The sequence below is a fragment of the Epinephelus fuscoguttatus genome, linkage group LG15 (genome assembly GCF_011397635.1).
Source record: "Epinephelus fuscoguttatus linkage group LG15, E.fuscoguttatus.final_Chr_v1".
Classification (NCBI taxonomy): Eukaryota; Metazoa; Chordata; class Actinopteri; order Perciformes; family Serranidae; genus Epinephelus; species Epinephelus fuscoguttatus.
In genome coordinates this window covers 13,596,532-13,608,545 of record NC_064766.1, presented here as the reverse complement: position 1 = coordinate 13,608,545, position 12,014 = coordinate 13,596,532, and the positions used below count along the sequence as shown (strand labels likewise).

Sequence of the window (12,014 nt, the reverse complement as noted above, 5' to 3'; positions counted from 1 at the left end):
CTAAAAAAAAGGAAGGGAAAAGTTCAGTTTGGGAGCGCTTCAGTGTCATTGTTAGCAACTCTGATGAAGAAACTGAGGGCGGGTTTGCCATTTGCAACAGCTGCAGTATCATGTATGTCTACGAACGGCTGGACATAATTTAAATGTAAAAACAATAACGTAATGTTTGGCGCGGGTTGGGTGCGGGTGCGGGTCTCTAAATTTTAGAAGATAATTACGTCGGGTGGGTGGCGGGTGGATGATTGATGAGCGCACGGGGATTCAAGCTGCTCAAACACCATCTGCGCATCTCTAGCGGCCACTAGACGCTTGCTGGCGAATCTTATCTTTCGTATTGATTTAGATTTTCTAAAAGTGTTATTATATATACTAAGGTCTTCAATAGGCATTTCTGTCTTCATTGATTTGTTTTCCACTCTTAATCTCACACTGAGTACATTATATAGACATTGTAAATCTATGAATAGCCATTGAGAGTGAAACCTTCAAAATATGGAAACTATGAACAGCCATACAAACTGTACAGCTGTACAGCTATGCCTGCCCAGTGAGAGATTCATCCACCTATGCAGCAGTAAAACATTGATCATAAAACATCAAATAAAGACGGTGTTTATAGGATCCACCTCTGGGAAGGTAAGATGATTTCTAGAAAGGCATAATGAGTGATTTGCAGAGTAAAGATTAAAGCAAAGATCAAAGAGACCAACTGCAGATAAACCCCACCTCTGACCAAATGAGACCTTCAGGATCAAGTGAGAATTTCAACCTTATATACAACCTCAGCTCAAACAAGACGAACGCAGCCTCTCTACACGAGATCATGCTGTGAGAGCACACTCCATACATACAGTATGAGACCACATGGGAGTGAACGCAGAAACAATTAGTGAACCGAAGATCAAAGCAGCATGAAAGGCAAAGTGCGTGGCTTACAATACAAAGAACCTCAGCCTGCAGGAACAGACAGCAGAGTGTGAAAAGAGAATGGACCTCAAACTGGAGAGTTTGCAGAAGAAAACTCCAGAGCAGAGAGAGTTTCGACTACATATAAGTCAGTGGAACCTCTGCTCTGAGAAGACATGAAGGAAAGATATTAGGCAACAAAACACACACCAGATTGAGCCATCTGCCACATATTTATAAAGTACAAATCAAATTTATGATCAATAAAGCAGTGTCTTTCTATCCATCACTTCAACAACTACTGAATATGAAGTCACCTATTTAAATTCATAGATGCAGATTGTTTTATCACCTGCGTCTCTGTTTTAATTATATTAATAGTTCTTTGTGATGCACTGTTTGTGCCAGTTTTTGTGCTGCCACTGAAACAGGGCCCAATATGGAGATTTGATTTAGCCTCTGCTGTAACCATGAGGATTTGATACGTTGATATCAACCACTACAAGCGGCACGCTGGTGCAGTGGCTAGGCACTGTTGCTTCACAGCAAGAGGGTTCAGGCTTCAAATACGCTTCTGATTAGACTTTGCATGTTCTCTCCGTGTCAGTGGGTTTTCTCCGGGTTCTCTGACTCCCTCCCACAGTCCAAAGACATGTGGGTTAGGTTAATCAGTGACTCTGAGTTGGCCATAGGAGTGAATATCAACTAAATGGAAATATGGTCTCTTAATGACACCTCTCACAGGGCGCAGAAAGTAAATATCTCAACACACCAGCCAACACTGATGCCGACGCAGCACCAATAAACTACTGGTTATCTATCTAAACCAGGCAATACAGGAAGTAATGTGAAATGCTGCTTGCAATGATTGCAAAAATCTTTCACTTGAAACTGCTGCGTGTGGATATTTTACACCTACAAATATCAGGCAATAAAGAAAGTGGAAAAGCAATCCTATGGCTTATAAATCCATGCAGGGCAATAAAATGGGTTATTAATTGAGACAATGTAATTCACTGCCTTATAAATCGGTAGAAGGAATAATTAAGGCTCATAAATATACATTGTTAAATGAATTATGGCCTTTGGATTTATGTACATTAATTTGTAAAACTAAGTAGTCTGACTTTTAAATCTGTAAAGGTCTCATAAATGCACCGCATGTGACAACAGTTTATCTATTGAAAATGCACATACAAGGATTACACAAGGATTAGAAAGCCAAACAAAAAAACATTTTTCCTCATGAATTTGTTGAAGGTGGGATTACAGCCCATAAATAAGATGTACATAATCTTATATCTTGTATAGCAATGTTGTGACTTATGATTGCATGCAAACTGAGCCAATACTGTGTGCATCACATTTCCATTTCTGGCATACAGTTAGCTTCCTCAATGACACTTTAACAAAAAATACATTGTTCTTGTCTCTGCTTTTACACTAAACAAGGAGGGTCGAAATTCTTCATTCCTGAATGTCAAATGTCAAATCAAGACCATCAAGTCTAATATGTTAACACAAACATCCATCACCAAACCACTCTGGGAAATAACAACAGTGCATTTTCACTCGAGCACACAAATCTAGTGTACTGTACTGATAATTCAGAGGTAAATATATTTAGGTTTAGGCTGATGTTGGTGACCTCAGAGCGGATCATTCAGCCAATCAATATGCACCTCGATTTCCCTGCTGCTGCTGCCGTCATCCAATCTCATCACTGTTGGTTTGTTTCCCCTCCGCAGTGTGTGTTTACTGATGTGCAGTGACAAACACAATATTTGCAGAATGATAACACCTGATAATAAATGACGGGTTTTCATTATTTTTTCCCCCTGTAGCTCAAGTGAGGGGTCACACTGAGAATTCAGATTGTGGTATTGAACTGATGACGCTGAGATAAGCAGGTCTGCTGGATTAGAGGCTCTCAGGTTGCTGGTGGCTAATTACATGACTGCCTGATGAATCAATTACAGGTTCAGCTTCAATTACAGATTATTTACTGACCCTCACTGCAAGAAATCACATCACACACTACACTACGTATTACTGCTCCCTGATGCATGCTTTATTTATTAAACATCATTATTGTTGGTGGTCAGAAACCATCGACTCAGCACTTCCTTATCCCATAGTGCTGAGGAGCTGATGGCATTTAACCAATAACAGTTTAGCACTTTGAAACAGAATATTTATTTTGCCTTTAGAGTACGTAGGACTCTGAATAGAGGTTCAAGCTCCAAGATGTTAGCAGGTCTGAAATGGCAGGAGAAGCCTGACAGAATAGAGATGTGGACTCAGCACCTCTCATATCCAGTACCGCTGAGCAGACAACAAGCATCAGCCAATGGTAGATTAGCATACAGTATGTGGGGAAAAAAACTTTTGCCTTTTTCTGAGAATTAATTCTCAGAGCAATGGGGATACGCAGCATTCTGGAGGATTGCACCATGTTCTTCCTGTTGCTAAACTTTAGCTGCAGCACTGGATACCCTGTATATAAATTAGTCAAATGGCACCCTCTGTATTCATCACAGCCTAATAGAAATTAGACAATAACAGTTCAGCATGTGTCAAAGAGCAACAGTGATTTTAAAGACAAAGCAGTCACACCTCAGAAAATCTGATTTCCCCTAACGGGATTAATGAAGGAAACCTTGCTGTTCTTAGAATTAAAACTGATATTAGAGTAAAATCTAAACCCAACTCATGTGTTTTAACTCACACAAACAAAACAAAACAAAAAAACTAATTATTTTTGTATTTCCTACCGTTATCTTTTCATGTATTCCCAGAGGCTTTCTGTCTGTGGTGCTTGTTTATCAGGCTGTTATGTCTTTCCAGCCTGGTAATTCAATGGAACTCGCATCTATGTGGTGATCAAGTGTTGTTTAGTTAGATGTACTCATTTCTTTCGTGTCTTTTGTTTGTTAAATGGTAAATGGACTGCACTTATATAGCACCTAGTCTTCTTTACACCACTGAGTCACATTCACCTATCGACACACACATTCACACACTGGAGGCCAAGGCTACCATACAAAGTGCCATCTGCTACTCAGTAACCATTCACACGCTCTCACACACTGATGGAACAGCCATCGGGAGCAATTTGGGGTTCAGTATCCTGCCCAGGGAGGCATGCGGACTGGAGGAGCTGGGGATCGAACCCACGGTCATCTGATTGGTGGACGCTCTACCTCTGAGCCACAGCTGCCTCAAGAGGGTACCCAGTGAGGTTTTTGACCACTAGCAGTGTGATGGTGCAATATTTTTAAGAGTGGGTACGCATTTTCTCAGTATCTTGTGTGCACAGGTTACACAATGTATAGTCTCTATATACAGACTCTACATTCAGTGAATGTGGAGTCTGTAGGCAAACCCCAGAGATTTTGCCTCAGGAAGAAGAGCGGAAGAGCCCTGGGTTCCGGTTGTAGGCTGTTCGTAGTCCACGTGATATTGACCAATCACGTTTGAGCAGGTTGCAGTTGTTACCAGGTTAAACTGTCCGTGCGGTGAACTAACAAGGCGGAACATAATTGGCATCAGTGCAAACTCTGAATCCATCGCAATGGTTCAGCATATTTACTTATATATAAACGGAAATCAGAAACGGAAATTCGCCTCCTCCGCCCAAATCAAACCACAATGCCAAAAAATCGGGGGTCTGCCCCCAGAGGCTGTATCGCCGTCGGAAGTCAGACGCCGAATACAGCCGATGGGTTCCGAGAATGCATGATGTATAGTCCTGGTTGCGTGCTATTCCACAGTAGGTTTCCATTTCTCACAAAGTGTGGCTCTGCAAATGTTTTATGAGGAAGAAAATGCATTCACACAATGTGTTTTTGTTAAGAGACATTGAATTTGAAGGTATTCTGTGCCCGAGTGTTGGTTACTAACTGTAAACAAGCTCACCATCAAAAGTTTAAGTAAAGCCAGCATATGATTCACTCTTTTTTTGGGGTTTCACATCACTGTAGTTGCATTTTGTCTGCATTTAGTCTTTCTATGCATTAACATAAAAGGAATCTGACCCATGTGTACAAACATTTTGGAGATGGGAAACTGGCAACACAGATGGTGAGGTGGTGCCAGACTGTTGAAATTAAATGTGAGAGGAATATGTGGCATATTTCACACATTTAACTTTACCTCAAATCACACGTTTCTTATAGATCCACTACATAAACATTTAAATGCAGCAGTATTATTTGTGCCTGTGCTAGTGAGACATAACTTTTCCATAAGCATCTTCTGACTGTACAAGATATAAGTCAACTCAGATCTCAAATTCTGCTCAATATTTCATTAGCGCTGTCTCACCATCACATTCCCCTCCACCGAAGCGCAGAGGAGAGGGCTGGGGCCGGACTGTGTGCTGGACTGGTGGTTGGCTGTGGTACCCACTGTGCACAGCTGGATGATGCCAGGCTGTGGCAGCTGGCAGGACCCAGCAAAGGCTGTCTTTCCTTTTCTCAATAATAAGCATGAATATACTGACTCATTTTCACCTCAATCACGTTAACTAGGCTTCTCCAGTCAGTCCAGTCCAGTCTTGATGAACTCACTGCACTAACCACAGCAGCAACATATTACCACTCACCACCTTTCCTTTTGTTTCTAATCCCACTGCTGTGGCCACTGAACAGCATGTGCTTTCTAACCTCCACCTCACCCACAAGCACCTCAATTTCTGTGTCAGGAAAATGTTTCCTTGGCCTTTCTCTCAGTTGTTGCCATGAATCACTGTAAAGAACCATTGATTAGCTGGCTCATGTCTATGCATCAGCATTCATGAGGTGCTTTGCATTGATCACTTATGGTTGAATGTGGACATGTAGAGGGCATAATATAAGGCTGCTGTACGTGCAAACGATTCCAAGTTGATTTAGGATTTATAAAAGGAAATTGTGTACTGGCAGGCGTACGCATGGTGTTGTAAATCAGAATATTGTTTATAAAGCCCTGACTACACTGGGGCGCTGTGCAGGTAGATGCCTATAAACGTAACTTTAATTGTTGTCAGTCTCTGTAAAGTCTTTGGAGACTTGCCTGTGATATAAATACACTTGACTGTGAACCCTTTTTGTCGGGTATACACTCCCTGGTAACGATGACAAAAGATGACTGCAGTGGCCTCCTATGTAAATAACTCATTCTCTACGAAAGCTTGTGAAGCAAGACAAAGCACTGTTCTTGTCTGTGTTTCGTAGAGTGCAGCCTGATGTGAACTTGCAAAAGGAACAAAGTTTTTTCTGCCGGGAGAGACTAAAAAAATATTCGACTACAAGTTCTGTGATCAAGCTGCTGACTTCAGGAGGAGGTGCAGAGACAGAAGCGCTGAACTTCTGCTTCTCTGAGGAGCGATAAAAGGAGTAGGATAAGAGAAACAAGGCGTGTGCGTGGAAGTTAGTGCCTGAGAGATATGGAGAGACTGAAAGAGACCCTTGCTCCAGTCCCAGAAGACAAGAGAAAGGGCCTTGAACCCATCAGCACTCAAACTAATGAGGCCAAAGTTCACACAGAAACTCACACACACATTTGTACAACTGTCTTATAATCATAAACAGTCTATTAAAAAAGCGTAAACAGAATAATCTGACAGTGGAAAATTAGGAGAACATCTTCTAACCTATGAACAGCTGGCTATTGAGCTGCAGGTGGAGGTGTCCGTCAGCAGGAGCCTCCTGTGTGGCAGCAGGAAGTTCATCCAGTTGAAGCGACGCCTCCTTGACGTTCCGCTCGGCTCGGACTCGATGCCACTGGTTGTCGTTCAGCAGCACGCTCGACTTTACGTGAACCTCCAGCGGCCCGTTACCAACATCAAAGGAGAACACCACCTGAGTGGAGGCTGATAAAGGGGAAGAGATGGGGGCGGCAGGGAAGACAATAAGATAATGGGGAAACAGGGAGATTGGGAGGAAGGGGACAAAGGGAAGTATCAAAAGAGAGGAATTCATAATTAATGTACTGTGTGAGTCCTACTTGGATGACTATTCAATTGTCATACCAACCAGTCTGACCGCATTTTATCACTTATTTGCCAAACAAAATATTATAATAATAATGCAGCTACTCTGTTGCCCGAGGAAACAAATGTATTTTGTTGTGTTTTGTTGTGTGTGTGTGTGTGTGTTTTTTTTTCTTTTCTCCAACAAATCAAATTAAAGATTCGGAGACCACGGTGATTTCATTGAACTGTCACAATAATTTTTTTCCCTGCACTGAATCCAATTTAATCAAGGAGATAAGTTCAGTTCTGTCAATCAACCAATCATTTTCTATAAAAAGTTTGTTTTATTCTTTGATAAAACTATGCCAAGATCTAAAAAGTAAATGTTGTGTCTTTGTGAAACTTTGCAAAAAAGTAAACATTATGTCTTCAAATGGAAACCAAACGGAGATCTGATAGTCTTTCTTTTGTTTGAACAGAAAACTCATTCACCAGTGTTGTTGATGAGACAGTTTAGACTTCGTTTCCAACAGTCTAAGAAAGGATGAAAAAGGCCACAGACCCCACACCAGCATTTAATTTGTGCAAACAGCACGTGTCTACAGCATCTCAAGTAAGGAGAATGAGACACTGCTGAAACCTCACTTTATAATTTAGGCTTAAGGAGGCAGGTGCATTTTTCTCCTCAGCTTCCACAGTGCATCTAAGACCTGCCAATGCTACAAATGGGAATAGAGGCAGGAGCTTTAACAAGCAGGTAGGTTGGACTCAAGTGTATGGAGACCTGGGGGGGGGGGGCTCCCTGGAATGTAGTTTAAAAACCCCTTCACAACAAAAACAATAACCACAAAAGCCAACAGAGCCTCCACCAAGGCACACTGGGTACAGTTCTCAGAGGATAACAACAAACACACAAGACTAGAGGGTCTGGCAAGAATTTATATACTGATTACATGAAGGAACTAGACTGTGCAATGCTTCTCTCCAGACTGTGAGACTGGTCTTTATTTCAAGTTGCTAAGCCTTGCAGTGTGACAGAAAAATTGTTATTCAGTAACCTCCAGGTACGGGCAGGTGCAAACTGTCCTCTGGGCTTTTCACCCCCAGCTTCAAACTTAGTACAAAACTGCACTTGTACAGTTTAGAGGTACTTTTAGATAGAGATTTTACATCTATAACACCAGTGAGCTTTAGAATTTAATGTATTATTACCTATTAAAGAGTATAAAGTTATAATTAGCTCTACCATGACCGGCTACAACAGTAACATGCTGCAAAGGTGTACAACTATAGTTAAATAATGATTTAACACTTAGAAAGGGTGAATAATGTGAACTTTTGTATTTGATACTTTTACACATTTTACTGATAATATCTTAAAGGTCCAGTGTGTAGGATTTGGGGGCAGAAATTATTGGCAGAAATGGAATAAAATATTCATCTTTTTTTAATCAAAGTTTTGAGTTTTGAGCAGTTTTGAGGTACTTCACTACATTTCACAGGGAAATATGTTTTTCTTGTCTATGAAATGCTGTGACAGGGAATGCATCATCAATTTTTTACCTTAAATCTGTTTAAAAAAAACATTCTATTCACAAAACAAGAAATAAGTTCATTTGTGACACATTACCATAGGTTATACTAAATAACTGCACAGTATAACAAATTACTATAGCATAGCTACAACCACAACACTTAAAAACCACTCAAACCTTACCTTAATTGACTTGATTTGAAACTCTGAAAAAGGCAGTTAAGCACAGAAATGACCCTTATGAACCTTTATGAAAAAATACCTTGTTTTGCATTTTAAACTCTTGTTCAACTTCCAACTGAAATGAGGACTGACATGTTTAAAGTTCCAGACTTTTAATTTGGTGAAATTGTGACGTAGGACTTTCACATATAATGGAGTTTTTCCTCACTTTTATTTGTATTTTATTTTGTAGTAGTGCTACATGTAAAGAATCTGAATAATCCCTTTGCCACTGCCTTTCTTTCTCTCTGAACCACAGCATCATGAGTCAGGACCATGGCCAGCGCCTTGGCCTCATTGTTGCTGCCTTGTTTCAGCACCACAGACAGCACCCCTGTGCTTAACGTCTGTATCTACGTCTTCCATTTTCTGCTCAGCTCTCTGTTCTCTCCACCAACAGCAAAAGATTTAGGAGATCGCAGGTGAAGCAAACCATCATCCTTTGTTGTACTCCTTGAAGGTGAGGATGTATTACTATAGGAGTACAGAGCAAGATGAAACACAATCCAAGCATCCTACAGTAACTTCATTTAGAGATTGTTCTCAGACTCAGTGCTACAAAGTGATCTGAGGAGGCCTGCAACAGAGCAGCAGTATTCAGAGCTAGAACAACCACGCTGACAATGATTTCCCCGAGGAGAGGGGATGTTGGTGCAGCAGTGTCTCTGTATTAGATTCTGCGTGCGTGCGTGCGTGCGTGCGTGTGTGTGTGTGTGTGTGTCCCTTCAAATCCCATTTCTAAAACAGCTTTGTCCAAAATGCAACACAACAGCAAACTAAAAAGGTAAACTGAGGTGAAAGAGCTTTAATAGGCAAAGACTGATTCAAGGCATCTATACAAGCCGTTCTGAGTGACACCCACCACCGGTGCCCATAAATGTGTACCTCATACCATCCGCAATACTGTCATAACCATATAAACACAAGGACACCTTGTTGGGTAATACAGCTATATTTTAAATGACACAATATATGGCGGGCTATAAACACACATCTCACACCCGGCCACATTTCCATGGCACCCATAAACTAAATAACACCCTGTTGGTTATTACTGTCATAATCTAAATGACACACCATGGGGCCCATAAATGTGTGCATTACACAAGAATCAATCAACAGGAATTAATGGAGGGTCACGGCTGAAATGCCCCTGAGAGTTCATAAAGCAACTGTCAAATCAAAAACAAGGGTTCAGAAAAACCTCTGCAATGCTTATGAGTTCCTGTTTTATGGATTTCACCTTGGTTACATTTTATTTGTTGTGTTGTGAATGCAATGTTGTCCCATGTGGGCCAGCATATGTTGTCCATGGCGGTGTATACGATGTATTCAACTGTATTCTGTGGGGGGAAGGAAATTGATCGGAAAACAATGAACAATGCGACCAGGAGCAGAACAAAATGTTGCAAACATGCAAGCAGCAACAGAATAAAACAGAAACTCCATACAAACCAGCTTGTCCAAAAAAAAACAAAAAAAAAAAAAAACAGCCAGTTTCATCCAGCCTCAAAAGTTAAGGGATAAGTGAGAGAAAATATTTCTATCCTCTAGCCCAAGGCACTTTAATCCCAGCAATGGAAAACAAATTTTAAGGATATAAGCAAAGATTTATGGAACGCAGGTGTTCATAATTCAACACAAGGCATCTAATGTATCAGAAAATTAGATTAAAAGTGAAAAAAAAAAGTTTCTTTCTACTGCCTCTTCAAAAAGGAACACAATGAGACCAATCCCATGAGTTATAGTTAAGTAGCAGTCTATTCTGTTTGCTGCCATACTATAAATCACACACAAACCATATAAGGTTTAAAACAAGACATTCATTGACATATATGGGGAACCCCTCCAATATTCAGATATGCTCAATGCCCCGCCATCCAATCATTAGCAAATGTTTGGCCATGAATAAACTTAAAAAATTGCCAATATTATTACTACTAGTGGCAGCACGGTAGTGTAGTGGTTAGCATTGTAGCCCCACAGCAAGAGGGTTCCTGGTGGGGGAGACCTTCTGTTCGGAGTTTGTGTCAGTGTGGCTTTTCTCTGGGTACTCCGGCTTCCTCCCACAATCCGAAGACATGCAGGTTAATTGGTGACTCTAATTCCGAATGTCAGCCTGAATGGTTGTCTGTCTCTACATGTCAGCCCTGTGATAGTCCGGCAACCTGTCCAAGGTGTACCCCGCTTCTCCCCTAACGTCAGCTGGGATAGGCTCCAGCCCCCCGTGACCCTTAACAGGATAAGCGGTTACGGAAAATAAATGAATGAATTCCTACTAGTTCTAGTATAATGATATGGTTTGTCCAAGTGGTGTTGCCATACCCCAGCAGACGCTAGCTCTTTGAACAGGCAATACATTCTTCAATACTGTACTTGCTAGCTTTGCATAATGTTAGGATCCATTAAAGTTCCCATCAGTTGTTAATGAGGAATTTATTGTAACACCCTACCAATAATAATACTTCACTTCAGTCAGGACATGCATGACAAGGCCCTCAGGATGATTTGGTCTCCCTCAGTGTTGGTGCCATAAATACAGCCTTGGTTTAAAAGACACACACACACACACACACATCCCCTCTAAGTGTTAAATTTGGATTCAGTCTTCGTCCTCCAGCTCCTACTCACAGCTCAGTTCGATCCGGATGAAGTCTTTGATGCCCAGGTTTTCCAGGAACACACCAGAGGAGGCAGTGGTTTTAAACAGGAAGGAGATATCAGCGCTCAGCTCTCCGTGGAAGGTGGGGAAGTGGAGGTACGACGTCTCCTTGTCGAAAAACGCAGCGTTCCAGAAGTTCTCTGAGAATCAAAATGAAAACTCACTGTCAAGATCTTTAAATGGAAATCAGAAACAAGTCAGCCATCCTGTGAAGGTAATTAACTGAAAACATGGCATAGCCAGTAATTCTGGCACTGCTTTGACATTTGAGTCAAATGTATTATTTAAACAGTTCATCAGAAACTGCACTTACAAAACAATTTAAGGGGGAAGGTTTTAGTAATGCACCATGACAGCTGTAATAAAAACACGTTCATTTTCTTGAGTTTTTGAGTTTTCAAACACTACTTAAAGGAACAGTTAAGCAATAAACAAACCATATATAACGTGTTGGTGAGCTTAAGAGATGCCTTTACCTTTGGACAGAGCCAGCCTTCTGTAGCTCCTTCCAGTTTTTATGCTGCGCTAAGCTAACTGACTGCTGGCTGTAGCCTTATAACAGACCAATGGGAGTAGTGACTATCTTTCGTCTAACTCTTTGCCTGAAAAGCAAATAAAAGTGTTCCCCTCAAAAATTAGTTAACTGAAGGCAATTCTGGGCAGGAAAAAAACAGAATTAAAAGGTCACTATGCGAGGAAAACCAAAGAGAATTTGTTTTCAAACAAAACCAATA

The 12,014-nt window shown here is 41.0% G+C and overlaps 1 protein-coding gene across 2 annotated transcripts in view; it reads right to left on the bottom strand.

Annotated features, from left to right (window-relative positions):
- Nucleotides 1-12,014, bottom strand: part of LOC125901645 (contactin-associated protein-like 4) — a 151,239-nt gene that overhangs the window by 35,653 nt on the left and 103,572 nt on the right. For both annotated transcript variants that reach the window (XM_049597411.1, XM_049597412.1), the window contains exons 16-17: nucleotides 11,250-11,420; nucleotides 6,542-6,760 (exon numbers count right to left, since the gene is read on the bottom strand). In XM_049597411.1, coding sequence (XP_049453368.1) covers nucleotides 6,542-6,760; nucleotides 11,250-11,420 — 390 coding nt within the window. The remainder of the gene's footprint in view (nucleotides 1-6,541; nucleotides 6,761-11,249; nucleotides 11,421-12,014) is intronic.